This window comes from Leuciscus leuciscus (genome assembly GCF_965113295.1).
Source record: "Leuciscus leuciscus genome assembly, chromosome: 20".
Taxonomy (NCBI): Eukaryota; Metazoa; Chordata; class Actinopteri; order Cypriniformes; family Leuciscidae; genus Leuciscus; species Leuciscus leuciscus.
The window spans coordinates 5,778,716-5,806,596 of NC_138744.1; the positions used below are offsets into that span (position 1 = coordinate 5,778,716).

The 27,881-nt window shown below is 38.4% G+C and overlaps 3 protein-coding genes and 1 pseudogene across 5 annotated transcripts; 2 read left to right on the plus strand and 2 right to left on the minus strand.

Annotated features, from left to right (window-relative positions):
- Positions 1-2,825: 2,825 nt before the first annotated feature.
- Positions 2,826-4,307, minus strand: LOC309484691 (cytosolic sulfotransferase 3-like; annotated as a pseudogene). The gene is made up of 5 exons (XR_014211702.1): positions 4,298-4,307; positions 4,109-4,215; positions 3,433-3,542; positions 3,151-3,248; positions 2,826-3,071 (listed from the first exon to the last, which is right to left on the minus strand). The product of XR_014211702.1 is annotated as a cytosolic sulfotransferase 3-like (transcript).
- Positions 4,308-7,431: 3,124 nt separating this feature from the next.
- On the minus strand, positions 7,432-8,900 carry mrpl32 (mitochondrial ribosomal protein L32). Its single transcript, XM_082150157.1, has 3 exons — positions 8,722-8,900; positions 7,859-8,040; positions 7,432-7,730 (listed from the first exon to the last, which is right to left on the minus strand). The coding sequence occupies exons 1-3, from the start codon at positions 8,810-8,812 to the stop codon at positions 7,479-7,481; spliced, it is 525 nt and encodes a 174-aa protein (XP_082006283.1). The 5' UTR covers positions 8,813-8,900; the 3' UTR covers positions 7,432-7,478.
- Positions 8,901-9,131: 231 nt separating this feature from the next.
- psma2a (proteasome 20S subunit alpha 2a) lies at positions 9,132-12,273 on the plus strand. The gene is made up of 8 exons (XM_082148932.1): positions 9,132-9,232; positions 9,755-9,831; positions 9,999-10,131; positions 10,609-10,731; positions 10,865-10,946; positions 11,090-11,163; positions 11,256-11,313; positions 11,999-12,273. Exons 1-8 carry the CDS (start codon positions 9,192-9,194, stop codon positions 12,113-12,115), a joined length of 705 nt encoding a protein of 234 aa, XP_082005058.1. The 5' UTR covers positions 9,132-9,191; the 3' UTR covers positions 12,116-12,273.
- Positions 12,274-12,754: 481 nt separating this feature from the next.
- On the plus strand, positions 12,755-27,833 carry atad2 (ATPase family AAA domain containing 2). 2 transcript variants are annotated; one of them, XM_082148859.1, is made up of 28 exons: positions 12,755-13,067; positions 13,629-13,774; positions 13,906-13,958; positions 14,047-14,197; positions 14,431-14,512; positions 14,601-14,691; positions 16,035-16,193; positions 16,333-16,444; positions 17,074-17,178; positions 18,675-18,783; positions 18,858-18,973; positions 19,104-19,278; positions 19,371-19,459; positions 19,646-19,805; positions 19,913-20,003; positions 20,341-20,655; positions 20,870-20,990; positions 21,538-21,724; positions 21,813-21,998; positions 22,140-22,275; positions 22,358-22,554; positions 22,661-22,820; positions 23,113-23,235; positions 23,339-23,500; positions 26,726-27,157; positions 27,242-27,375; positions 27,516-27,644; positions 27,788-27,833. In XM_082148859.1, the coding sequence occupies exons 1-28, from the start codon at positions 12,930-12,932 to the stop codon at positions 27,818-27,820; spliced, it is 4,092 nt and encodes a 1,363-aa protein (XP_082004985.1). In that variant the 5' UTR covers positions 12,755-12,929; the 3' UTR covers positions 27,821-27,833. The 2 variants fall into 2 exon arrangements, with proteins under 2 accessions (XP_082004985.1, XP_082004986.1); XM_082148860.1 differs by having other exon boundaries at positions 13,647-13,774.
- The last annotated feature ends 48 nt before the right edge of the window (positions 27,834-27,881 follow it).

The window sequence follows — 27,881 nt, forward strand, 5'->3', positions numbered from 1 at the left end:
AAACATCGTATACATTTTTAAATATTGCTGATTACTTACAAAGCACTAAATGGTTTAGCTCCGCAGTACTTGAGCGAGCTCTTAACACATTATAGTCCTTCATGTCTATTGCGATCTCAAAATTACGGCCAGTTAATAACACCTAGAATATCAAAATCGACTGCTGGCGGTAGATCCTTTTCCTATTTAGCACCAAAACTTTGGAACAATCTTCCTAACATTTTCCGGGAAGCAGACACACTCTGTCAGTTCAAAGCTAGACTAAAAACACATCTTTTTGACCTAGCATACACATAACACATTATAGACTTCTATAATTCCATATTAGGCTGCATAGATTAGGCCAGCCGGAACCAGGAACACTTCCCATAATTCCTGATGTACTCGTTACATCATAAGAAGAATGGCGTCTACGCGAATATTAGTCTCTCTGTTTATACCGAGGTTTACCGCAGTCCGTCGGATCCAGGCCGTATCCAGATCTGAAGAAGAACCAGCGCATGGATGCGACGACAACGCAGTCCTGAAGAGTCAACAAGACTCTCCGTTTCCTGAAGTGAGGTGGACCTCGGCCGTATCCAGATCAGATGGTGGATCTGCACCTGGACCTAACCATGACGCATCCTGAAGTGCCAGCCTCATCAGCCCTGTGAAGGCCTCATCGACACGACCAATCTGACTTCTGACCTGTAACGCTGCCTGGATCATAATCATACACTGTTCGCTCGTTGGCCAGAGGAGAACTGGCCTCCGACTGAGCCTGGGTTCTCCCAGGTCACCTGATGGAGTTTTGGTTCCTTGCCACTGTTGCCTTGGCTTTTGGCTTGCTTAGTTGGGGACATTTAATATTCAACAATATTATTGATCTGCCTTATTATGGGTGGACGATGATGCAATTTTCTTCTAGAAACAAACTTTGTTGTATTATTTTCATGTTATCAATGTGAAGCTAATACAATCTGTATTGTAAAAAGCGCTATATAAATAAAGGTGACTTGACTTGACTTCCATGTTTCTGTAAATAAAGCTACATTTCACTTACCACCTGTCTGACTCCTGTTCCATCCGTGACATAACCCTTGTGTGGTGTTCGTATTTTTGTTATTCAGCCAGTGTTCGTGGGTCTGATCGACCCGCTGCATTTTGGGGTTTTTAATTCAACACAATCAAACAATTTTATGGTAAAATACTCAACAGATGTTTACTTCATCCCAATTACAAGCAATATAAACAGCATATATGGTTAATATTTTCTCTTTACCTTTGTTAGATCACATTTAAGAATTGCAACCTTGTGCGGGAACGGCAGGGGTAGAAACACAAAACTCACTCTTGCACTCACACTTACACACAATCTCTCTCTCTCACGCGCACACACACACACTCGGATATGTGGTTTACGGCAGAGGTGGGCACAAATACATCAAAAACTATTTTGTTACAAACTACAAATACTGGCTCATGAAATGTAACAAAATAAAATACAAAATACTGATGTGAAAAATGTATTTAAATAAAATACAAGTAATTAGTATTTTGAAAATACAAAAATACTCCCACAATAATCTTAAAGGGTTAGTTCACCTAAAAATGAAAGTTCTGTCAGTAATTACTCTCCCTCATGTTGTTCCAACCCCGTAAGACCTTCGTTCATCTTCGGAACACAAATTAAGATATTTTTGATTAAATCAGAGAGCTGGATCACTCCTCCATAGGCTTCTAAGACACTATAACTTGCTGGCCAAGAAAATGTATTAAAGACATCGTTAATATAGTCCAAGTGACTACAGTAGCTCAATCTTAAGTTTATAAAGCGACGAGAATACTTTTTGTGCGCAAAAAAACAACAAAAATAACGACTTTATTCCACTATTCATTTCCTTCTCTCTGGGCCTCGAGTTAGTTCACGTAGTGTTTTAGCGCAGCGCGTCTGTGTTGCACGTCACCACGTATCACACACATGACCAGCGTCGGCCAATAGTGAGCCTACGTGTGACGTACAACACAGACGCGCTGCGCTAAAACACTACGTGAACCAACTCAAGGCCTAGAGAGAAGGAAATGAATAGTGGAATAAAGTCATTATTTTTTTTATTTTTTTTTGCGCACAAATCTTTGTGCATCCTGGACATTGCCATTGCCAACATCAGACCGAAAATATGGCAAAATCATTTACTATGGTGATAAGCATATGGTGATTTTTCTTAAGTATTTAAGTATTTGAAATACTCTAAATACACTCCCTCAAAATATTTTGTTACAAACTACATTTTATTTTTTCCACAACTGCAAAATACAAATTACAAAATACACTAAAGTAATTTAATACGTATTTAAAATACATTTAATTGAAATACTGCCCATGTCTGGTTTACGGGGACTCTCCATAGGCGTAATGGTTTTTCCAATGTACAAACTGTATAATCTATCCTCCTACACTAACCATCAAATATGAGACTTATTTAATTTCTGCTGTAAAGCAGCTCTAAAAAGACAATAGTGTCATTTTTCAGCTCAATTTAGTTCAGTCTTTATTCAGTTAAGCTCAATAACTGTGAAGTTCATTAGTTATGAAACATGTATGTGCACTATTGCTTATAATTTTTAGTGGATTCAAATGAAGTAAGATCCCATTACTCATAAATATTTGTAATTTGATTTATTCAAAAAATTTTAGTGATTTAAACTCAATGGGTTTACTCAGTTTTATTTGTCATCATGGTACCAAATATATCTACTAAATAACTTTTAACTATACATTTACTCAATTCATTAGGTAGATTTAAATCCTAAATTACGTTTTTACAATCTTAACATCTTTAATATCATCTATGTGAAAACAGAAGAGCAGCGATTAACCTGATTCTGGTGCAAGATCTAGAACTGAAATTATAAATCTCTGTGCGGAATCTTGAGATCTTGAAGTCCATGAAAGGGATTGTGACATGGTTGATCATGTTGTTCTGTTTCATGGCATCAAACTGAACCCCTTTTGTTATTTTCTCCCTTTCTTCGACTGAAGTGGACAAACCCAAGAAGGAGCTCAAACGTTCCACCTCACGTCCAGTGTCCTGGAAAAGACCAGGAAAATACACACTTTAGACATATTTCTACACTTGATAAAATTGTCACTTTGTGAATTTAACTTACTTCAGCCAGATCCTCATAGAACAAGTACAGTAGGTTAGAATATGTCTGTTTTTTCTCACACCATCCGCTGACATGATCATACCAAGGACCAAACACATCTGGCGGGAAATTACTGATGTTAAAACAAAACCTCCAAGACAAAGTTCTTGATTGATAATGTAGGGGTTGTAATTAAGAAATGAAATATATTTACATTCTCAATGTTATATTTATAACATCCTTTTTAATCAAGACATTCAAATTATAGATCGCACCCAAGCTGTGATTGATCAATCTACTTACTTTTCACTTTCATGAATTTCTGTATAAAGCTGTTCCAATCTCCCAGTTCAGGCTGTACCATGTTCATTTGTTCAGGCTGTACCTTTTGCATTACGTGCTACATACACAACCTGGAATAAGTGGGAAAAAAAATGATGACATAACACAGGACTTGCTATGATATAGGCCTATGTTGAATTATGCAAAACTATCCAGAAAGTTACAATTTCATTACATTCATTACAGAACTATACTTAACTTTTATTAAAGCTGCAGTGAGTCATTTCTGTTCCACCAGCAGGACCAAACGTAATTCCTTGCATAATGACTATTTCCAAACAGGTTTCACAAACACCTGCCATTTTTCAATTTGTCTATAGAGTAGATAATATTGAAAGTGGCCCACTGGTTCAGGCTTTGTTGACACGCAATATTTTGGTAGCCCTACAGAGCAACATTTACACTTTTCAGAGAACTCAAGTTTCAAATTAGTTGCATGGAAATATTAGGGATTATTAGAAACCTCAAGACATAAGCAAGCCACTCATTGGTCACATTTATTGAAAAGGTAGTTTCAAAAGCTAATCTTTTAAATCTTAATGAAGACAATATCCAAATAGAATGTCAGATTTTGGCAGATATGATTACATTTATCATCTATTCTAGCAGTCAAAAGACCCGGAGTAGGCTACTTTACCCTTGAGTTCTGCTCCCAGAAGGACTAGGGTACAAACGGAACAGGTAAGTGAGTTTTGATGAGACGAGGAGAGGTGGGAAGACTATCAGCCATTTCTGTCCCTGTAACTGATAATTAGATGTTGTTTAAAGTGTCATTATCATTGTGGTTATGCCAAAACCCATTTGAGGCCTTTAATAAACAATTTACATTCCAACATTTAACATTCCAGCAATCTTAGAACAGATGAAAAGGTGCAAAGTTTAAAGAATCTGGTCAACTTTTATTCCGATGGTCCACTTTAGACATTCTACTAACTATATTTAACTTTGCAACTACATGTCAACTAAGTCCCATTATAGTGTATGGACTGTAGTAGACTGTTAGGCTTAGACAGTCTACTAATACTCTAATGATTGCTAGTTGACATTTATGTGCAAAGTTACTTATATAATAACAATAATAATAAGTTACATTTATATAGCGCTTTTCTCTGCACTCAAAGCGCTTTACATGGAAGGGGGGAAAATCCTCAACCACCACCAATGTGCAGCACCACCTGGATGATGCGACGGCAGCCATATTGCACCAGAACACACACACACACACACACCAGCTTACTGGTGAAGAGACAGAGTTATGAAGCCAATGAGTATATATTGGGATGATTAGGAGGCCATAATGATGGACAGAGGCCAATGGGCAAATTCGGCCAGGATGACGGAGTTAAACCCCTACTCTTTTTTTCGAGGACATCCTGGGATTTTTAATGACCACAAAGAGTCAGGACCTTGGTTTCACGTCTTATCCAAAGGACGGTGCTTGTTACAGTATAAGGAGCTTTCGCATCGAAGGAACCTTTTCATCGTTCCTAGAATTATTGGTGGAAGTTCCCGGATTTTGGTGCATTCGGACCGCAGGAACTAGGAACGATTTTAGTTCTAGGAACTCCTTTTGAAGGAACTAATTTACTCCTACTTCAGAGTCGGTCTAAACCAGCGCTATAGGAACTATCCGTGACGTTAGTGACGCTGATTGGCCGAACGCACACGAAACACCAGCACCCTCCATTAAAAAAAAACAAAAAAACACGAACATGGAAAACAGTGATAGATGGACCTCTTAACCTTCAAGCTGAGGAGAAAATCTTTGAGGAAACCAAGAGAAACATGATTATGTATTTCTGCTCAGCTAGCATCTCTGAACAGCAACCACATGGCATTCGCTAATACCTTTTCATTACTGTCTACTTTTTATGTATAACAGTTCAGTTCTATCTAATATCGTATTAGACAGGACTGTTAGACAGATCGTAAACTAATGAACACAGAGAATGCGAGCAGTGTTTGCTCAGGCTCTGGCATTCTCAGCACCATCAAAATAAAAGTCACAACAACAAGCGCGGCTTATGTGACTTCAGAGTTCCTACTGGAGGTGCGAACGCAACCAGGAAAACGTTCCTAGGGGAACCATTAGTTCTCGGGGAACCATCCTGGTGGCTAGTACCTGGAACTATCCGGTGCGAAAGCCCCTAGAGTGATGAAGACAATCAGTATATATTGGGATGATTAGGAGGCCATAATGATCGACAGAGGCCAATGGGCAAATTTGGCCAGGATGCCGGGGTTAAACCCCTACTCTTTTTTTTTCTTTTTTTTTTTAGGACATCCTGAGATTTTTTATGACCACAGAGAGTCAAGACCTCGGTTTAACGTCTCATCCGAAGGACAGTGGTTTTTGACAGTATAGTGTCCCCGTCACTATACTGGGGCGTTAGGACCCACACAGACCACAGGGTGAGCGCCCCCTATTGGCCTTACAAACACCTCTTCCAACAGCAACATCGTTTTCCCAGTAGGTCTCCCATCCAGGGGTGCGTTTCCCAAAAGCATGTTAGCCAACTATGTTCGCAAGTTCCGTCGTGATCAGTAGTTCAACGAGTCTGTGTTTCCCAAAACTATCATTACAACCAACATTCGCAAACAGCATCTCAAAGTTGTGAGTTTAGAACGACAGCTCTCAACCTGTGGTTAGAAGCAGAGTTTCTTGTTTGCATGACATGTGATCTTAATAAATCCTTATCTTGAGCAAAATAAGCAAGTTGGCATTCAGTACAACCTGTGTCTTTTATTCAGAATACATACAAATGTCATTTACATTTTTTTGTTTGTCAAGAGATTTAAAGCACCGTTTTTGAAGAGTGTTTTCTGAATTCTGAATTTTCGAATACTATTTAGGACGGATAGTATGCAAATTGGGACGCAGCAATAGTAAAATATGCCATTGAGTGTTAAACATGTTAGAAACATGCTAGCAATACTTTATGCCAAAAAAAAAACTTCACACGTTTGATAAGAGTTCTGTTCTGAACACACATCCATGCTCATATTCAGTTATAGTCATAACGCCACCTGCTGGCAACAGGCGTTGACATGTTTAACACTGTTGTGGTCTCCTAATAACATATAAAAAAGTGCCAGCAGGTGCTAAACAGGCTAGCAACATACTAGAAACATGCTATCAAACACTTAGCTAAGTGCTAAAGCATGCTATTACTGCAATTAAATATGAATTTGCTGTAACTCAGGCATGCAATGTCCAATCTACCCCAAAATTAACATGCAATATGCTAGAAACATCATTAAACATGCTAGAAATGCTAAAGGAAGTTGTTGTAACTCAAGCATACAATGTCCAATCTGCCTCAAGCTTCACATGTTTGATAAAAGTCCTGCACTGAACACATCTACATAGCGATATTCAGATATAGACATAGCCCCATCTACTGGCAACAGAAACTGACATGGTTAACACAGTAATGCAGTACTAACCACATAATTATTGTGTACTAAGCATGCTAGAAACATACTAAACATGCTAGCAACACTTAGCTGAGTCATGAAGCATGCTATTATCACCATAATACAAAACATTTTATAATTTACTTTGACATACTCTTACTATATATACCTCCTTAAATGCACATTGCCCAACCATGCTCTGTCTTCCTAAAGCCACCGAGTGACGATGGCACGAGTGTGAGGGCCCTTTCATCGCTGCTTGCCGCTTTAATTTTTATTTAGTTCCTTCTTTCTCTCTACACTGATCTAACTATACAGTTGTGTGAGGAGTATGTCTAAGAGTGTGTAGTGATGCCTTCACTTGCTAGGCTCGGTAAATGTTTTTATACATGTATGTTTTATTGTTTTTGTTATAACTGTGAAGCACTTTGGGCAACAACATTGCTATTAAATGTTCAATAAATAAAAAGTTGAAGTATAAAAAAATTTATTATTGAACTATTAAAATATGAACTGAACCATAATCACAAAATCATTCACGAATCTGAAACTGTGATCTTTATTTGACAAAATTATTTATTTCACTGCATTTACATGTTAAACCAATATGGACGTTTCCTGTTGCGTTCTACTATTCTCTTGTCTTTATCTGCATCAGAGGGCGTTTCATTTTCATACAAAACAACAGACTCTACAGCAGGAGTGTTGAGAGGTCCGCCTTCCATGATGGAGATTTGCTTCCGTATTATTGCCGTCTCCTTCCTGACCTTTTCATAGCAGAATCCACACAGAGTATGCTTCAGTTTCATGTTGCCACACTCTGAACACGGCTCAATGTTGTACTGGGAGAGAAGGAAAAAATAGGATAAGTTGCTCTTCATCTAAACAGACATCTGTTTACTACAACACAGGTTTACGTTGATAGCTCTTTTAATTTTTTTTCATGCTCTAGTCTAGTGGGAGTTCTTACCTTGACTTTTATCAGTTTATTTGGGTCTCGCCTTCTGCAGCGATTTACTTCAATGGTTCGTCTCTTTTTAGGGGCGGCCATCCAAAAGATACTGTCCAAGAAACTGGGCTGAGCGTTTTCATCATCACTGCTGTGATGGGATTGAGGAAGAATCCCGGGACCATTTACTGCCAGAGCTGGACCTGGAGAGAAAGTTTATGTGATTGATAGATTAATAAAATAATCAAACTGAGTTACGCAAATAATTTTAAAGACATGCTCACACTACCATTTCAAATATACCTTACCCTAATCTTTGTCCATTTATTATTTATAAAAGGAAGATATGGGCTTACATTTGACTTAAGGTGATATAAATATATTTTTAAAATATGTTGAATTATTATAAAAAATAACATATATATATATATATATATTTTTTTTTTTTTTTTAAATAAACAACCTTAAAACAAACAAAAAAACTGAAATTACCCACCACATTTCACATTAACAGAATTTATTCTTTAATAAAGATGCGCTTAATTTGCATTATACATTTAATAAATACTATTTATTTTAAGACAAAAAGATGTATATTTTAAACACCGTAATGTTCAGATTAAAGAGACTTTTTATCTTATGTAATGTATCCTTCCCTTAAAAACACAACAGATGTGCCATGTGTCTCCTTGAGACCTTGATACAACACCAGAGATTATGACATTAAAAACAAACTCTATATTTGATGTTACAACACACAGGTAAGTCAAAGAAAAACAAACTGTTAAATGATCTTAAGTTAAGCTTCAGTGTAATATAAGTGTACGTACAGTGATATGAGTGGAGTAGTGTCACACATGACACACTACAGTAAATGCACTCACCGAAGCGGTCAAATCCCGCCGCTTGCGATAAACTAAGTTCCAGACGCTGCAGAGAACGACCGACAAACTGAAGTAAACCCGTTAATGACATTGTGTTTGGTATTTTATTTCAGTTTAACCCAACATGTACAGACCAAACATCCTCACGGTCACAGCTCAAAAAGACCCACTGCGCCTGCGCGTTCTTCTCGCAGTGCATTCTGGGATCTGTAGTACAACGATATAAAAACTCGACTTCATTCTGAGCGGGTGAGAACGGAAAATGTAAAACAAAACCAAAAAAAACTAAAACATATTTTAATAATGGTTTTAAATACTCAGTGGCAAACAGAACGTGACGCCCAACATTTGTTTAAACTTATCTTTAAGCTGCCTACAATACCCACAATTAATTGAGTTACCCTAGTACCTCTTTCAACCAATCAGATCAAGTAAGCGTGTGTCGTCACTTCCCCAACAGTCACACAGCCATGGCAGACAGAGGCTACAGTTTCTCCCTCACCACTTTCAGGTAATTAACATCATGATTTTATCATATTCAATGAATATCATCATATTAAACGAGTGTGTGTTTTTAGCGAATCGCAAATCTCGAGGTTTACGGAGAGCGTTTTGTCAGTTAAATCGTTAATTCATTATCTGAGCGCTGATGCAGAGTCACTGTGTTTGTGATGGGTGCTTCTTTCATTCATGAGCATCAACGTTCATGCATAGGGTGAACTAAACACAATAATGCTTCCCAGATCAACATATACAACACTCTCAGGAGTGCTTAAAAGACAGACTAGTGCACAGTTTTGTCTTTGTGATAAAACTTGCTGATTTTACTTTCACTTTCAGTGTATCATCGTGGAAACTGTTCATTTTATATACACATTTATATGACTTTTTAATGCACATAAGTGAGCTTGCAGTTAACGATTATCAGTTAATGGTTTCCTTAGTCATTTAAATATAGTATAACTGAAAACAGAACACTCATCATGTGTGACATTTTACGGACCATTTTATAATCTTATTTTTGTGTTTTCAGCCCTTCAGGGAAGTTGGTCCAGATTGAGTATGCCCTGGCCGCTGTAGCAGCCGGTGCTCCTTCGGTTGGAATAAAAGGTTTAAAAAATTATATTTGTATTTATCAGGGTGTGTCTTGAAATTTGTGTTGTTTATAAAACTTTAGGGTTTCATTATGTGCTTATTATAAATGGCCTTCTTGACGTCTAAACTGTGTCCATTCACTGAATCTTCACTTTCATTTCATCCTCATTTCTCTTTCACAGCCTCAAACGGTGTTGTTCTGGCTACAGAAAAGAAGCAGAAATCTATACTGTACGATGAGCAAAGTGTTCACAAAGTAGAGCCCATAACCAAACACATCGGTATGGTCTACAGTGGCATGGGTCCAGACTACAGGTATGGATTTGGAGCCTGCATGATCTAACGCTACATAATAATGATTCCTAACATGTAGCACATGAAGCTCAATGAGATTTTTTGTTGTAAAAAAAGTTGATAAAGTTGGCATGAAACAGAAGTTGCAATAGTCTTTTCTTCCCTATTGTGACATATATCCGAGGGAAACAGCTTCTCAAACAACAACAAAAGTTGGGCGGGACTTGATTATGCCCATGGGGAATAGATTGGATTGTTGTGGTTTTGCTATTGCTGTGATTGCATGTGTCCCACCTTGGCTCCAGTAAACATGACATCAGAGAAGAGATGTTGCGGCAAGAGGGAGGGAAATTTGTTTTGATTAAAGATTGAGGTCACAAGAATTTTAAAAAAAGTGATGTGCACTGATTAGTCAGTTTAAAAAAAATGCAGCAATATTCCATAAAAAAACAAGAATTGTTCATTTTGATTTCATGGTGACTTTAATCATATCTGCAGGGTTATGGTGCGAAGGGCACGAAAGCTGGCTCAGCAGTACTTCCTGGTCTATCAGGAGCCGATTCCTACAGGCCAGCTTGTTCAGAGGGTGGCCTCTGTTATGCAGGAGTACACACAATCAGGGTATGCATGATACAACAGTTGCACTTCAAACAATTGTTTTGCAGTGTTGTAAAACAATATTTTGAGAAGATGCTTGACGTGCATGTACCAAAGTGACAATGGCATAACATGCAGCTTTTTTGTTTTGACACAGAGGAGTTCGGCCTTTTGGGGTGTCACTCCTGATTGCTGGCTGGGATGAAGACCGCCCATACCTTTTCCAGTCTGACCCCTCAGTATGTTATTCCCTTTGGTGTTATAATTATATTTATTGTATTACTGCAATCCAGTTTAAACTTAAATCAATTATCTGTTAAAAATGTGAGGTCTTTATTATGTACTGTATTCACAAAATAAGATGGACTTTGATCTGTTTAAGGGAGCATACTTTGCATGGAAAGCCACAGCGATGGGAAAGAACTATGTGAATGGGAAAACATTCCTTGAAAAAAGGTATAGAATGTACACGCATGGTCCAAGTCTAAGAGCTTTTTTTAGTCTTTCTAAACACACAGCCTCTCATTTGCTTCATTTTCCTATTTCAGATACAATGAGGATCTGGAACTGGAAGATGCGATTCACACTGCTATTCTGACTCTTAAGGTAATAATTGACAACCCAGCTATGTCTGTTCACGCTGTGTTCCGGTCAGTTTTATTTTTCTCTAAAATGCTAGTTAATGTTCTGGCATTAGACTAAAACCTACTGACTTTGCTCGCAGAGGGCATAACTCCCTCCAAAAAATATAATTTTTAGCCTTTTTTTTGTATGTTATTTCCACCTTTTTTTGTTTTTAACCATCTTCTTACAAAAATTACTTATTCCCTTGTTATGCTATTATTGCCAAATAATGGATTCAATCTTTTTTTGGAACTGATTAACTGTATTCCTCATTTATTTGAGCTGATGCACCTCACTTTTCTTTTTAACGTAATTTTTTTGACCAGTAACACCATAATAAAGAATTTTAAATTTTAATAAAGAAAGAAATTTAAAGAATTTTAAAGGACCTGTTTAAGGACCTGAAAATCTTGTAATGTTAAAAAATGTAATATTAATTGCTGTATTTTTTCTGCTTGTTTGTTGTTTGTTTTTATTGTGTATATGTCACTCTTGTATTTTTGTGATTCAGTTTTTGCCATGAAGAAAGCCACAGATGCTGACATGGCATTAAATAAAACTATACTGATACTGCCTGAAACTGCACCTGTCACAAAGCATGACGTTTTACTTGCCAGTGCTCTAAAATGTCAAACATCAAAGTTATCTATGACTACTTTTGTTACAGGAAAGCTTTGAAGGTCAAATGACAGAAGACAACATTGAGGTGGGAATCTGCAATGAAGCAGGATTTAGGCGACTGACCCCAGCGGAGGTGAAAGACTATCTGGCTGCCATTGTTTAATATCACTTTTACAAGTTGTTGTAGATTGAGCACTGATTATCTTGTATTCATCAGTCCAACTTCATTAGTACTTACTTGTTTGTTTGAGCAATCTAAAGAATGGAAATAAGTGAAAGTTGTATTGTTTAGGAAGGAAAAAATAAACAAGTCTTTTGAAATCCTGTTGTCTGTTTCCATTTGTACTACTGTGGAATGTTTTAGATTTGTGCAAAAGGCAACAACTAAATGTAACCGAATATACTCTTTGTTTTATATCATAACTTTAATCTGAAATAAAAGTTAGATTATACATGGCGCCAAATATCTGATTTCTGTGCTCGACTGTCCTTAATAAACAAGCTTAAGACGGGGTTTGGCCTGCGTCAGCCAATCAGAATCTTGAGCCCCGCGTCACTTATGGCGCGCCAAAAATGAGTCGGTACACCTTCCTAACAGTATTCCTACGCAAAATCGTATTACTTGCACAGATAATAAACCCTCAAAGGTTTTGTCATCGAAAGGTCCAGCAATTTCTCTCCTATAATTTCTACATATCCAGTTGAATAACACGTTATATTTGAAACAAGGGATTTGGTAGGGCGGTCATTCGCATTAACAGCCCTAGTTTCTGTCTCGCTAGCACATTCGTATTTGCGTTCGGTCATTCGACCGTAAGTGACGTTTGTGGCGCCAGAAATCAAGGAGGAGCGGACTAGTGCCTTTTCAAAACGATGTGTTTTAGTTCAAAGCATTCGGCGTTTTTAAGTCTCGACAAACACAGCTTAAAGTGAAGTTGACAGTGAATGGTCTGGGGGTCTTTTAAGACTCGTTAAAGATGGTGATGTTACGCAGTAACGGTGAAATGGACTCGAGCTCGGAGTTTCTGTCGCTGAACCCGCCTCAGAGAAAGTCCGCGCGGCTAAAAAAGGCCCATGATGACAGTTTAACGAGCGCAGAGGACAGTCCGGCCAATGTGAGTTCATAACTCTTCTTTACTACTACAAATATGTCAGTAATTTGTTTGTTTACCTACAGTAAATCCCGTGCTCTATCAAAACAAAGTTGGCGCTTAAATTGAGCGCGAGACGCTTGAATGAAGTGCATGAGCGCGCGACTTGTTAACAGTTCCAAAACAAAAACAGATGAGGTGATTATCAATGTTTACCTCAGATATACACAGGTATAAATGTACATGGTGCAGGAGGATACATGTAAATGGGTATTTGACAAGTCAAAATCAGAATTCCGTTTTATTGGCCAATGAAGTTTTACCGCAATGAAAAATATCCATCCATAGCTTAACCTTACACAGTGAACAATATATAAACTTGAATCACCTGTAAATCTTTAAGTTATAACAGTTATGTGGTGTGACACTTTTGACAATTACAAATATATAATGTAATCATGATATATGAGCTCCTGTCAGTAACTTGTATAGCTTTTGAAAATAGTTATATATATATATATAGAGAGAGAACAGCATGTCATTCTACTGGACACTGCTATGATACATTGAATATATTTATTTTAGGGGTTTTTGTCTGTAAAGGAGGAAAACGGCATGAGGGGCAGAACTCAAAGAGGAAGACATGTAGTCACCTTTGCTGATATGAATGGACAAAACAGCAAATCTCCAAAATCCCCTCCAAAAGATGAGAAAAGTGTGAGGAATTTAAGGTGTGTGTCTGTGTGATGGTTTCATTTCTGATTCTCTATTTGTTTAATCAAAAAATCATCTTACATACTGAATGTACTTGATACACTATTTATTAACTTGTATATTGTTTTATTTATTCATTAATTCATAGGAAATCTCCAAGATTTCAGGCAGATGGGGAGCGATCGGCAGATGAGCACACAGGTGGGAACGTTAAGAGTATTTGATAAACGTCAGACAGCAGTTCTGTTGGTTTGCTGCTTGCTAAATATGAATCCATTACTTTCTTCAGATGAGGTGGAATCAACTCCTACTTCTCGAAGCCTGCATGCTCAAATTGTAAGGCGAGAAGAAGACAGTGCTGTGAGGCGTAGCTCAAGAATCACAAGATATAAGCTTGACACCAGGAACCAGTCGGTCCTCTATGACAGGCTCATCACAAAGTATGCACTTATATAGAAAACTCTGTTATATTTCTGTTTATAAGGACAGTGACTCATTTGACTCACATTTTCTGATTTTCCCATTTTGATGATCAGAAGTCTTAACATGGGGTAGATTCACACAAACCAGTTTCACATTGGACCTTTATATTCAGAGTCAGATGTGCAACTGGCTTTGTGTGTGGATATTTCTGTAGTTCTTGGTTCTCAGTGGCTGTTTTCGTCTGTTTTAGCACTGCAGAGGCTGTGCTTCAGAAGATGGATGACATGCAGAAGATGCGTCGGAGATTGAGGAGCAGAGACAGTGAGGAGGAGGTGCGTCATCATGATCTTCATCACTGACTCCTCCTGTACTTCTGTGATCTGCCAGGACTTAACTCACTGTTATTGTGTTCCTTTTTAGAATTTGATAATTTACTCTGGAACAAAGAGGAAGAGGGTCACAAAACCTTCAGTCAGAGGACAGGAGGAGAGTTCAGACAACCAGGAGAATGGTGATGATTGTAGATCAGAATTCATTAATCCTGCTTTATTTATTGTCTCATCCTGAATTTGTGTTTACTGCACCTTTATCTAGCAGTTGTTTTGCGTCAATGGTGAATCTATAGCCCCACAACAAAAACATTTACATTAGCTCTAAAATGTTTTTGGACACTCATTACCATAATTGTAAAAAAAAAAAAAAAAAAAAAAAAGGATTGAAAGATAAGAAAAATGTTATACACAGGTTTATTAGGTTTCAAATTATAAAACTATATATATATATATATTTTAGGGGTGGAATGGTACACAGAAGTCACGGTTCGGTTCATACCTCGGTTCAGACATCACAGTTCGGTACAATGGAGGGAAAAGCAAAACAAAAAAGCAGAAGGCTTGTGCATGTCTCAGGCTGTTCCACCAAAGGAAAATAAATTACTTAAGCCTTTTATTTTTTAAATAAGTTTTATTTATAAAGTAAAGGCATAGAACCAGTTTATTTGTGGTGCACTGACAATAGTTTTATATAATTAGTTTATTAATTAAATTACTAAAAAGACAAAAAGACCTTGAGTAGGGCTGCACGATTATGACAAAAAACATAATTGTCGATTATTCCCTTGAAATTGTAATTGCGATTATTAATTACGATAGACACAATTTACATTGAACGATGTTTTGAATAGCTTTATAACACTGTATGAAGCCATATTTATACCATAATGTTATATCAAAATAAACATCTGAAAACGCTCTTCCTGAAAAACTTTTATTGCTTTTTTACAGCATTAAGCCTCAAATTAAAACAATTAAAAAACCCTTAAGATAAGCTGTAGAAAGAAAAACACATCTTAAGCACAGAATAAGGTAAGTGGATGTTTTTGTGTTGTAATTGCAACTTTGAACGATTACATAATTGTGGCATCCGTAATTGTAATCGCGATATATACGTATCTAACAGTAGTTCCGCATTACATTCATTAATTTGCACGCAAGTTTTATTTATTTTTATACCGTGTATTCTCTGTGTAAATTTATGCACCGTACCGTTTCGGTTCAATACGAATACATGTACCGTTCCACCCCTAATATATATAGATATATCTTATAATGAAGATGCGTACAACAACAATTTGTTTTTGTTTTTAAACAAATGATGAAGCTGGTTCTAACACACTGGTGTAACAGGTTCATGAGACATGAATGAGTCTAATCACTGCCCTGTTTATTTGGCGTGTGATAAAGGTACAAATGTTTGGTATAAGAATGGTAGTATAATTAACTGCATATGTACCACAAAATATTATTGTTTTTTGTTTAGCATGTTGGTTGGCCTGAACCTGTAATTATTTCCCAGAATACAGTGATCAAGGGGAGGATGGAGAAGGTGAGGAAGAGGAAGAAGAAGAAAATGATGAGGGAGATGATGACGAGGATGAAGATGAAGAAGAGAACGGAAAGCGCTATGAGTTCCGACAAAGGAAAGCTGTTGTGCGTTACCAGGCGCCTCTTAAAGGTTTGTGTGTGATAGTTCATTAAAGAGACCATGCACTGACTATACATATCAGAGATACACATCCCTGATTTAAATTTGCTTAAATCTTTTTCTCTGCCTTTTAGTATTTTCCTTTTTACGATATATTTTTTTATTGCAGAGCCAAAAAAGCAGAGCATCTTTTTTAAACGTCACTCCACGCCAGTTAGACGAAGATATCAATTTAGTTCCTCAAGTCCCAGGGGCTTGTACAACAACAGGAGGAGCACCAGGTCAGTACTAGTCTTCAATTTCTTTTTCAACATTATCAGTTTAAGGCTGGGCTTGACAGGGTCTTGATTCGTATTTGAAAGTGCGCTATGTTTGACACCCTGTCTTAAAAAACGAGACACAGATGTGAGCAAGATGCTGAAGGAACAGCAAGCCACAGTGCAATTGCCAAAGACATTGTGTTAATAAAACAAGAAGACGGAACTCGCTTCATCACCCAACATCCCATCTCAAGTAGTCGAGTATTAGAGTCTTATCAAAATGCACACCCCTTCTTTGCACTTTCCATGTTATAATTTCAGTCCCACTCATCTTTGTGTTTCTCGTGCTGTAGTTCAGGCAGGAGCGAGGGTGATGGGTAAGCCAAGCATTCATACAGCCTCACTAGATCTGCATGTGGAAAATTAAGGGGCTTTCAAAGTGAAGACAACAAATGCCACTTTACAATACGTCACACTAATATAATGATTACAAATCTGTTTTGTGCACATTTAAATTAGTTTGTTTTGGAAAGAGGTGTTAGGGTGTAAGAGGTGGTGGAGTATTTTATGAAAGTTTAGACTTTTCATTGATGGGAATGTTTTATGATAGTCTAAAAAACAATCTTTCTGTTCTTTTGTTTTCATCTTAGGAGAAGACATGCAATCCACAGTAGTGACTCCACATCATCATCATCATCTGATGAAGAGAAATTTGAGAGACGGAGAAGTAAGAGTCGTAGCAGGTCAATAAACAGGTAAAGAGCTCTGGCTGAAAGCTTTTATTTTAGAGGTGCTATGTTTAAGCAGGGTTTTTCCTGGGTCAAAAATGGTTTTCGGTGGTGGCCAACAGACACTAGCTACGTTTACATGGACACCTTTTGGTTCAATCGGAATGAAATCAATACGATTGATGAATCCGAACACGGTGTTTACATGAACGGTAAATAAAGTAATCGGGTTGATGTGCGCGTTTATATGTCACAAGTTTCAAATCGGAATAGATTTTTTGACATGCGCACACTGCACAAATATACAGAGTTTCCCGCTGTTCACGCATAACTATTCTCCTCTATTGGTTCTTTACTTGTTTTAAACAGCAGACGTAATTTTAATCCGTCTCTGGTCATGATTTGGAGACAATGAGCATATTGACCATTTTACCGTGCTGCTTATATTTATCACGCAGTAAAAATGCCCCTCCCCGCGGCCAAAACAGTCATCTGTGGATGAGAATCCAAAACAAGGATTGGTGGGACGTTGTCCTGCTTCACTTCACAGACGCTGAGTGAAATGAGAATTTTAGAATTTATATGGCCCTTTATTCAACAGGAAGTACAGCTCGTTCCGCGCATTAAACGTCATTACGCTATTTAACGTCATTGCACATGCGCAGTCCTTTCAGTTTCGGTTTTCAATCCGATCAAGTGTTTACATGATCTCTCGGTCGGATTACAAAAGGAATAAACCACCCCTTTCAATCCGATTGAAATTTCATTTGGATCGAGCTCAATCGGATCGATTAAGGTGTTTACATGAAGGTTTTTTAGTCCGATTGAGCCGTCAATCCGATTATAAGTGTCCATGTAAACGCAGCTACTGTCATCCTTTCTTTGCCCTCAAAAAAAAAGAAAAAAAAAAAAGTGTCTTTTATTTTTAACCACTGGATTTCATAGCTTTGTAAGATAAAATCCTTCTTTGCTAGACCTGATAATTATTTTGGTATATAATCATTTCAATATTAAAAAGGAGAATAAAAAAGAAGCAGTAAAGTTTATTTCAACTAATATTCTAGTTTTAGGCAATAATAGTTTAATAGTCAGCTAGCTAACAACAACATGCTTTGCACTTTTTTTCTGGTTTCACCTCAGATCCGGGGCTCTCTCTCTGCTCGTTCTTTCAGTAACATGCGCCCTGTCACAAGCGCAGCAGTCATACATGACTCACCGATCAAATAAGGCTTTGGCGGGACAAAAACTCGCTTTGGCGGCTGCAAAAAAAATGTCAATGCAGGAAAAACCCTGGCTTAAGACTTGCTTTAAAGTCTTGCATAGCAAACATGACCAATCAAATACAACACCTGTTCTTGTGCACACAATAAAGAAGCTATATCTGTTGTTACTCTGTAAGAGTTGTTTCTTAGATATTATTATTATTATTATTATTATTATTATCATTATTATCTAGATTTTGTAGTCTTTAAACATTTAGTTTAATAATTGCTTTCAAATATTTAATCACATTTTGCTTGTAGATGCCTCCCTATGAATTTACGGAAGGAGGATTTGTTGGGAATCCATAAGGACAGGATTAAAATTGGAGCAAGTCTTGCAGATGTTGACCCAATGCAAATTGATCAAACGGTATGTGCTTGCCGTTTTACTTGAACTACAAAAATTGTAAAGACATTTTATATGACTGTGGTTTCCATGTGCAGGTGCGCTTTGACAGCATTGGGGGTTTGGGCAAACACATCTCCGCATTGAAGGAGATGGTTGTGTTTCCTTTACTCTACCCTGAAGTCTTTGAGAAGTTCAAGATTCAGCCTCCAAGGTTTGAAAAGTGATATTGACAAATATTCACATTAAAATGCCTATTTGGATGACTAACCAACAGATTGCAAAAATGAGAGGTAATGCTGAATATCACCTTTGGCAGAACGCATGTTGAATTATTTTTCCAGAGGCTGTCTGTTCTACGGCCCTCCTGGCACAGGAAAGACTCTGGTTGCTCGAGCCCTGGCAAATGAGTGCAGTCAAGGCGAGAAGAAGGTGTCGTTCTTCATGAGGAAAGGGGCAGACTGCCTCAGCAAATGGGTGGGCGAGTCTGAGAGACAGCTCCGCCTCCTGTTTGACCAGGTTTCCCCTCATTTCATTTAAAAAATGGTCATTCATTGATGCCTAATTTTGTCTCTGCGTGATTTAAAGGAACTTTGCCATTTATTTGCCAGGCGTACCAGATGCGTCCATCAATAATTTTTTTTGATGAAATTGATGGCATCGCACCTGTTCGGTCAAGCCGGCAGGACCAGATACACAGGTGTGTTAGTCTGCGTGTGTGTGTATATATGTGTATATGTATATATATATATATATATATATATATATATATATATATATATATATATATATATATATATATAATATTTTTTTTTTTTCTTGTTTAAAAGTTCTTTTTGCTGTTCTTTTGTTAATGTTAATCGTTTGTTTATGTTTATGTCTTAAGCTCCATCGTGTCCACCCTGTTGGCTCTCATGGACGGGCTGGACAGCCGTGGTGAGGTGGTTGTTATTGGAGCCACTAACCGTCTGGACTCCATCGATCCTGCGCTCAGACGGCCTGGGCGATTCGACAGAGAGTTTCTCTTCAGCTTACCAGACAGAGAGGTGAGAGTCTGGAGCTCTATTGTAGAATGACTTATTCAGTGTTTATTTTTGACTGCAGTGAGTGTTTTGTTTAGGGTAACCCACAAGACGTTGTTGCTTCTTTGTAGGCTCGCAAAGATATTTTAAAGATCCATACCAGGCAGTGGGACCCGCCGCTATCTGATGCGTTTCTTGAAGAGTTGGCTGACAAGTGTGTTGGTAAGAGCATCTCATGTTCTACTATGTTAAACGTCCTGATGAGCGCATCTCAAATAATAGCTTGCCTTTGTCTCGGCTTGCTCAGTGCTAAAACAGATGCTCGAGCTTTCCAACACCCCCAGGACCTGGGTATTGCTGTGTTTGGGTTTTGGGTAGCATTGTTATGTAACGTTCTACTGTTCTAGTGCTCTCACTCTTTAGTACTTTAAATTCTGGCATTTAGTGAGACCTCAGACTGTCTTGTCCTGTCTAAGTGGGCAGTGCTTTATTAGAATGAACTGCACTTTCATCCTTGATTTTTATACCAGTAGTCAAAACTGTCTCCCTGTGCTCCTAGGTTACTGTGGTGCAGACATCAAAGCCGTGTGTGCAGAATCAGCTCTGTGCGCCCTGCGCAGGTGCTACCCCCAAATCTATGCTTCCTCCCAGAAGCTCCTGCTGGATGTGGAGTCCATCAGCGTGAGTGGCCGGGACTTCCTCTCAGCCATAAGGAAGATCGTTCCGGCTTCACAGAGGGCAGTAGCATCTCCAGCTAAAGCACTCACCCCTGTTATTGAACCCCTGCTGAGCTCTGTCCTCAATAACGCCATGGAGATGCTGCAGAAACTCTTTCCTCATGTAGAGCAGAGCCTCAAGAAGAAAAGAGACGCTGGTAAAGATAGCTTGCTATTTTTATCTCCCTTCTACATTGCTATAAGAACATTTGCATAACACTGTAGAACTCAAACCATAAAACGCATTATATCATGCCACATTTGCACGGGCAGACGCCACTCACCTTTTTTCTTTTCAGAAATTGTAAATGTAGTTTGTATTTTGAAATTCTTAATCATGCCATCAATGCAAGTAAATATTGTTTATTTTAGGGAGGGTGTCTGACATCTTAGAGGATCTACTGCAGAGTGAAGATGAGGGGTCCCCTGTGTGCTCTAGTAATAAAGGCCAGAAGAACACTGGGCCTGCTCCATCTGCTCTTCATCTGACCAGGTTAGAAATGCAGAAAACTGACTTGTTTCAAATGTTTCTTGTGCTTCCCTATATATAAAAAATAAGCCTGTTTTTATAGTAGTAAATAATTTCCTGATATCCAGTTCAAGGGATAAACATGAGTCAAATGAAGTACACAATTTCCCTTTTCTTGACTGAACTGTTTATATGTGGTATCATCCACTGTATACAGATAAAAGTTCACAGGAAAGCCTTATGAAATAAAATACATTGCCATTAAGTTTTGTGTAGTTACAGACTTGTTTAAAAACAGGATGCAACTTTTCTAAAAAAAATAAAAAAAAATAAAACACCAGATCCAGTTTATCCTCAACAACAGTTTTTTTTTTTTTTTTTTTTTTTTTTTAAAGACAGCATGCCTATGATGCCTTATTATGCTGTCTTGGGAGGTCACTTACTTAGTATTTTAAACACAGAGCTGCAGACTCCAAAACATGTTCAGTTACTACAGTTACTAGTATTCAGCCTATGGTATAATTTAAGTAATTTTGACCTGCTTTTATTTCTTTCATTACCTGTATTACAGGAATGCCCTGCAGCAGCCCACCTCATTCAGACCCAGACTGCTACTCTGTGGGACATCAGGTTCTGGTCAGACTTCACACTTGGCTCCTGCTATTCTTCACGCCCTGGAGAAGTTCACTGTTTACACACTCGATATTGCTGTGTTGTATGGAGTCAGTTCAGCCACCGCAGAGGAGGCTTGTGCCCAGGTGAACACACTGAATTTATACAAAAGCTCAAGATACACCCCGATGAATTTGTTTTATTAAATGACTATCGACCTGTATTATACATCAGGTTTTCTGTGAGGCGAGGAGAACCACTCCCAGTATTCTGTATATTCCACATATCCAGCACTGGTGGGACACCGTGAGCTCCACTTTGAAGGCCACATTCATCAGTCTCCTGCAGGACATCCCTTCATTCTTACCCTGCCTCCTTCTCGCCACATGCAGCTTTCCTCACCAAAAGCTCTATCCTGAGGTACCACATGAACTGTATAAACCAGTATTGGGGCTTGTTTGGCCTAAAGACTAAATGAAATATCATTTGTGATGCATTTTATCTTCTGTAATGTTACTGTATGACAGTTTTTTTTTGTTTTTGTTTTTTACCTGTTTAAAGGTGCAGGACCTTTTCCATGTTGAGTATGGTGAGGTGTTCAATGTTCCGCTTCCTTCTCGGGAGGAGAGGCTCAGATTTTTTGAGGATCTTATTTTAAATCAAGCTGCTAAAGCCCCAGCATCTAAGAGAAAAGCAGGTGAGTTCTTTTGTGGTGTTTTTCACATTCTTAGTGGAGTGTTTTCATGCACACCTGTGATAACTCCCCTTCTCATTCTCAGTCCTCCAGGCACTAGAGGTGTTGCCGGTGGCCCCTCCGCCGCCTCCCCGCCAGCTGTCTGAGCAGGAGATGCAGAAGCTAGAGGAGCAGGAAGAGAACACGCTCAGGGAACTCCGCCTCTTCCTGCGAGATGTCACCAACCGACTGGCTCAGGACAAACGCTTCAAGGCTTTTACAAAGCCTGTGGACATCGAGGAGGTAGTTTTCAGTCCCACAGTTCTTCTGAATCAACTCTCTCTAGCTGTTGATATATTGTTGAACCAGTACTGTCCTCACTGAAGTCATGTGGTTTTCATTGGGAAAGGTTCCTGATTACACTACAGTCATCAAGCAGCCCATGGACTTGTCCACAGTTCTCTCCCAAATTGATCTGCACAAGTATGAAACCGTGGCGGCTTACCTGCATGATGTGGATCTGATTTGGCAGAACGCCCTTGAGTACAATCCAGACAGAGACCCCTCAGGTAGGCTGGGAATTGTAATGGTAATATATTTTGTATGTATATGTGTGTGGTTTATCTACTGAACATTGGTGACAACCACTGAATAGTATGTGGGTTGAACAGTTTCTATTCAGCTTGGCTCAATAAATGTGTGGTCAAAGGATTGTCAGCTTTGGCTTTTATTTCAAAGCATATCTATTTAAATTTCAGAGTTGGAACTATCCTTTATGATTCTCCAAGTGTGTTTTGCATGACATTTGTGTGATTTCTGTAGTGTACTATGCAATATCTATGATGTTTGTGTTTGTGATAGATCGGCTCATCAGACACCGTGCCTGTGCTCTCAAGGACACTGTACATGCCATAATCAGAGATGAATTAGATGAGGACTTTGAGAAGACCTGTCTTGAGATCAGGGAGTCTCGCACCAAACGAGGTTTCAGTGATGATGCATTAACTTTTAGTGTGGGATCATATTTGGATTGGAGTGATCATATTTGTGAATGCATCACTTACATTTTATAATATTTTATTTTTAGGCTCCACCTCATCACGGTTCACACCTGCCTACTACCAAGTGCTGCCAAAGATGTCCGCTACAGTCGAGCAGAAGATGAGTGATCCAGCACCCAGTAAAGATGCTACACCTGTGCCAGCAGCACCAGCAGTGATTGCATCACGTCAAACAGGAATTAATACAGGTGACTGCCAGTGCTTTAATTCCTGACATCAGTGCTGGAGAGTCTTTTATTACTCTCATCTGGAGCTGCACAATTGATCTGGTTAAATAAAAATAAAAAATCGATTCTGAATGAAAGCAGGCGTCTATCAGCAGATCCCTAATATATCCACTGATAGCCGCCTGCTTTCAAATGCTCCCGTGTGTATCTGTGTAAGCGCTCTGTGAATCAGTTGTTTAAAGGGGTCATATAAAGCCATTTTTGTACAAGCTAATATTTTTCTTTAGGGTATTAATTAAAAGTTTGTAATATACTTTAATTAAAAATTATCATTAGTATTGTAAGAAAACACTAATTTTACCTGGTCAAAAACAGCTCTGTTTTCAGCACGCCATATAAGTGCATGTGTCTTTAAATGATAATGAGCTTTGCTCACCCCGCCCCTCTGTTCTGTGCGTACACCGTTTGTAAAAACACAATAACCATAACGCGTTGTTCATTATAAACGTGGGATTATGAATTATATTGAGAACGTCGTACATAGAAAACATGCCATAATGTACCCTGAGTGTAAACCTTAGCCGCCGCATTCATCGTGAAGTGTGCAAACGATTTGCAAAGATTAATATAAAGGTTAATAAAACGTTACACTCACTTCAGTTCTTCTGGAGGTGCAGCAGGAACACGAATAGTTGGTACTGATCCTTTTTTCAGGAGCAGCTTCTTAGCAAAACCAGCTTTATACTGACCAGGGCTCCAGACTAACTTTTTTCACCTCCGTCCTGGAACCGTCCTGAAAAACGATTTGAACCGTCCTAAAGTGAATGTCAACCGTCCCAAAATAAACATGTTGTTTCTGTACTTTGTTATTATCATCTATAGTTGTTAGTTACATAATAAAAACACCATTAAAATGTTTATGATATATATTATTATATTTATTTAGCTCCATTCAAAGTAGTTATCTGTAAAAAACAGATTAAATAAAAAATAGAGTTAAATGCTTTTTTGTATTCATGCAGAACAAATTTTTTCTTTTTTTTTTTTTTTACATATACGAAAAATAAGATAAAAATACATACAGCTCAAAACGTTTTTGAGTTGGTTGAATTAAAAAATAACAAATAAATACTGGTGACTACATATCTCAAAAATATCATCATTCTTTATTCTTTCAAGCAGCAGACATATTTATTTGTATGAATTAAATAAAGCTATTAATGAGCAGTGAATGCTTTTCTCTTTTTCTTTTGTTGCTTGATCAATATTAAGGACACAGACCGCATTAGGTTTATTACCCACTGTCACTTTAAGACATCGGATCATGTCCAATGACATGCGGATCCAATTCACTGATGCACATAGATACACTCACAACTGTTTAAGACATAACCGACGTGAATACTCTGCAAAACGGACATTTAGACATAATGTTGTGTGTATTTGTCCACTCAGACACGAAAGAGAGCTCAGTTCAGTACTCGCGCGCTGTATGGGTGTCTCTGTGCATGGCTGCACGCTTCGGGTCGGGTGTGTGGTGTGCGCACAGAAAACCGTACCGAATAGAGCTCTTTTTTTGTGTCGTCACTCTTATTCAGATCTTCATGTCTGCTCTACTCATTCTCCCAGACGTTTAAGTTTTTTAACGTTTTATGAGACATGCAGGATTCAGCGCATGTCAACTCGTGTGCCGCTGGGTAGATCAGCACGTCACAGTACAAATGTGCGCATCTACCACAAACGCAGGACATCAGTTCTGACTGGATCGCTTCCCAAATCGTCACTATCTAACATTTTTGTCTAGTTTTTATTCGTTGACGAAAATGTCAATAGATTTTCGTCATGGTTTTTGTCATTCAAAACTAGTTTTTATTTAGTTATCGTCTCGTTTTTGTCTGTGAAAATAAGCCATGTGATAGATGTACCGCGAAACAAGTCTCCGGGTGAGTAGCCGCCGCCGGCCAGTGATAGTAACTATAGTAACAGCATGAGAAGACGCGCTCAGTTGTAGTCAGCGCTTGGTCGGTTAATTTTGGCATTTTCTAAGTAAGTTACCCTAATAGGCTAGTAATAAATGAACACACATACAAAAATGTCTTTCGTCCTGTAGGCGTCCTGGAGAATATTTCTGTTCGTCCTAAACACATTTTCTATCGTCCCCAGGACGATAGGACGCCGTTAGTCTCGAGCCCTGATACTGACCCTCGTTTGTAAAGCAGTCTGGTGTGTGAAATGATTCGCGCAAACATGAAAGCATTGACGTTGATCGTGGGGAATATTCCCTTCGAAAACAAAACTCAGCCACTACGTCTTCAACGGTTCGGATTTAGGAACATCAAAATGACTGCTGTGTTCCTTATTACACCCAAGAACAGAATACCACAATTGCTTAGACGCCATTCTGCTCCAGCGTATCAACAACGGCGGACTATGATGACAGCTTGCTCACGAGCGAGGGCGGGTCTGTGTTGAAACGCTGCTGTCAATCAACAATCGTGGGAGGGGCGTCCGATCTTGTGACGTCACAAGATCGAACGGCTTGATTTGAGACGGGAAAACATAAGGAGATAAAAAATAAAAAAAACACGATGGATTTTTATCATTTTATGATGGTTGTGTACAGGCACTGCCAACACACATTTCAGTACAATCAACTTTTAAAAGTGCATGTACCATTATATGACCCCTTTAAGAATCCGTTCAACAGCGCTCAAAATGCTAGGGGGAAAGCTGGTATCGTCACATTTTTAAAATTTCACTTTTGACAACACTAACCACAATAGAGACAATAGTCCAAAATCTCTACCGACAAATACTGACAAATTTCTACCGGTTAATCGTGTCTACCAGTATATAGCCCACCCCATATGACAACTGCTCTCTCTGGGTCAGTGGCAGCACCAACGCAGATTCAGATGTTCACTGTGAATGTACTTGTTAAAAGCTGATAATATACTTGTTAAAATACTTGAATGCTACATGCCTTATTGTAATACATTTTAAAGTGAAATATTAACATTAAGATAATGACATGCAGCCTTCTAGTATGTTTCAAATAAATTATAAAAATATTGCCTTGTAATTAATTTAAAGAGCCCGTAATAAAGACCAAGAAAGTGGTTTTGTCTTTCTTGTCAAATATTGTTTGATTTATTAATAGCATTTTTTTAGCAGTGGCTTATGCTTAAATTATCTTACCGGTACTTTTGACATCAAGTTAGATTGAAATATTTTGTGTATCCACAGCTTCACAGATGAAAAAGAAGAGGAAAAGCCGATGGAAAAACGGCTTCATCCGCAGAAAGAAGTCTTGCTCAAATTTGAACTCTAAAGACAACCCTAACACGGCAGAATCAGGGGATGGAGAGGAGGATGAAGAAGAGGATGATGTAAAACTGGCTGAGAGTGAAGATCCAGAGAAGATGAAAGATGTTGAATGTGAGTCAATGGAGGCTGATGAGTGCTCTCGTGCAGAAGGGCCCACAGAATCCACGGAGGTAGTGCAGAATAACATCTCCGAGAGATGGGACATTGACAATACAACCTCTACAGTGGATGAGGTTGCGAGTGTTGAGACGGTCCAGAATAATGTCACAGATGTGCAAAATGATGTCCAAGCATCAGAGAACACTGAACCTAAGAGGACAGAGCCAATTGCAGAGGACAGCAGTGGAATGGGTTAGTAAATCACAAAACCATTTAGCATAACAGTTGTGTTTGTATGAACATGAAGCAGTAATTGAGATTGCATGGGTTTTTCAGAGTTCAGACTGAGGCGGATGACAAGAGGTTTTAAGAACCAGGCCGAACAGCAGAGTCTCATCAGTGTGGATGCTGCCATGAAGATCCTGGAGCAGAAGACCTTGCCTCTTATCGTGGACCACAACAAACTGAAAGTACGCCACATATCTTTATCTAACTGCAGAAACAATTACAATAAGTGTAATCGATGACCTTGTAAGTGTGCGCATGTTGACTCGACTCCTACACTGGAAGGGTGTTTTTAGACTCTGTTTTGTTTTCGTTCCCGATTCAGGAACTTTTACAGAGAGTTGTGGACATGACAGATGGATATGAGGTCGATCAACTGGAGAAACTTTATGCTCTGTTGTGCCAGAGCATTTATAGACACCGGAAAGATTATGACAAGACTGCACTTATACAGGTATGTTTTGGTAATGCAGAAACACGTCCTCCAGCCTTATTAATTTACTCTTCTGTTGATTGAGTAGTAGATTAATGCTATAATTTTTTTTCACATTATTACTTTATATGCCTACTTAATGTGTATTTTCTTTTCTTTTCCAGGAGATGTCAAAAGAAGTTGAGGAGTTTTCTTAATAAACAAACAAACTACAATATATTTCTTACAAGAAGTTACTGGTCTATAAAGTATATTTTG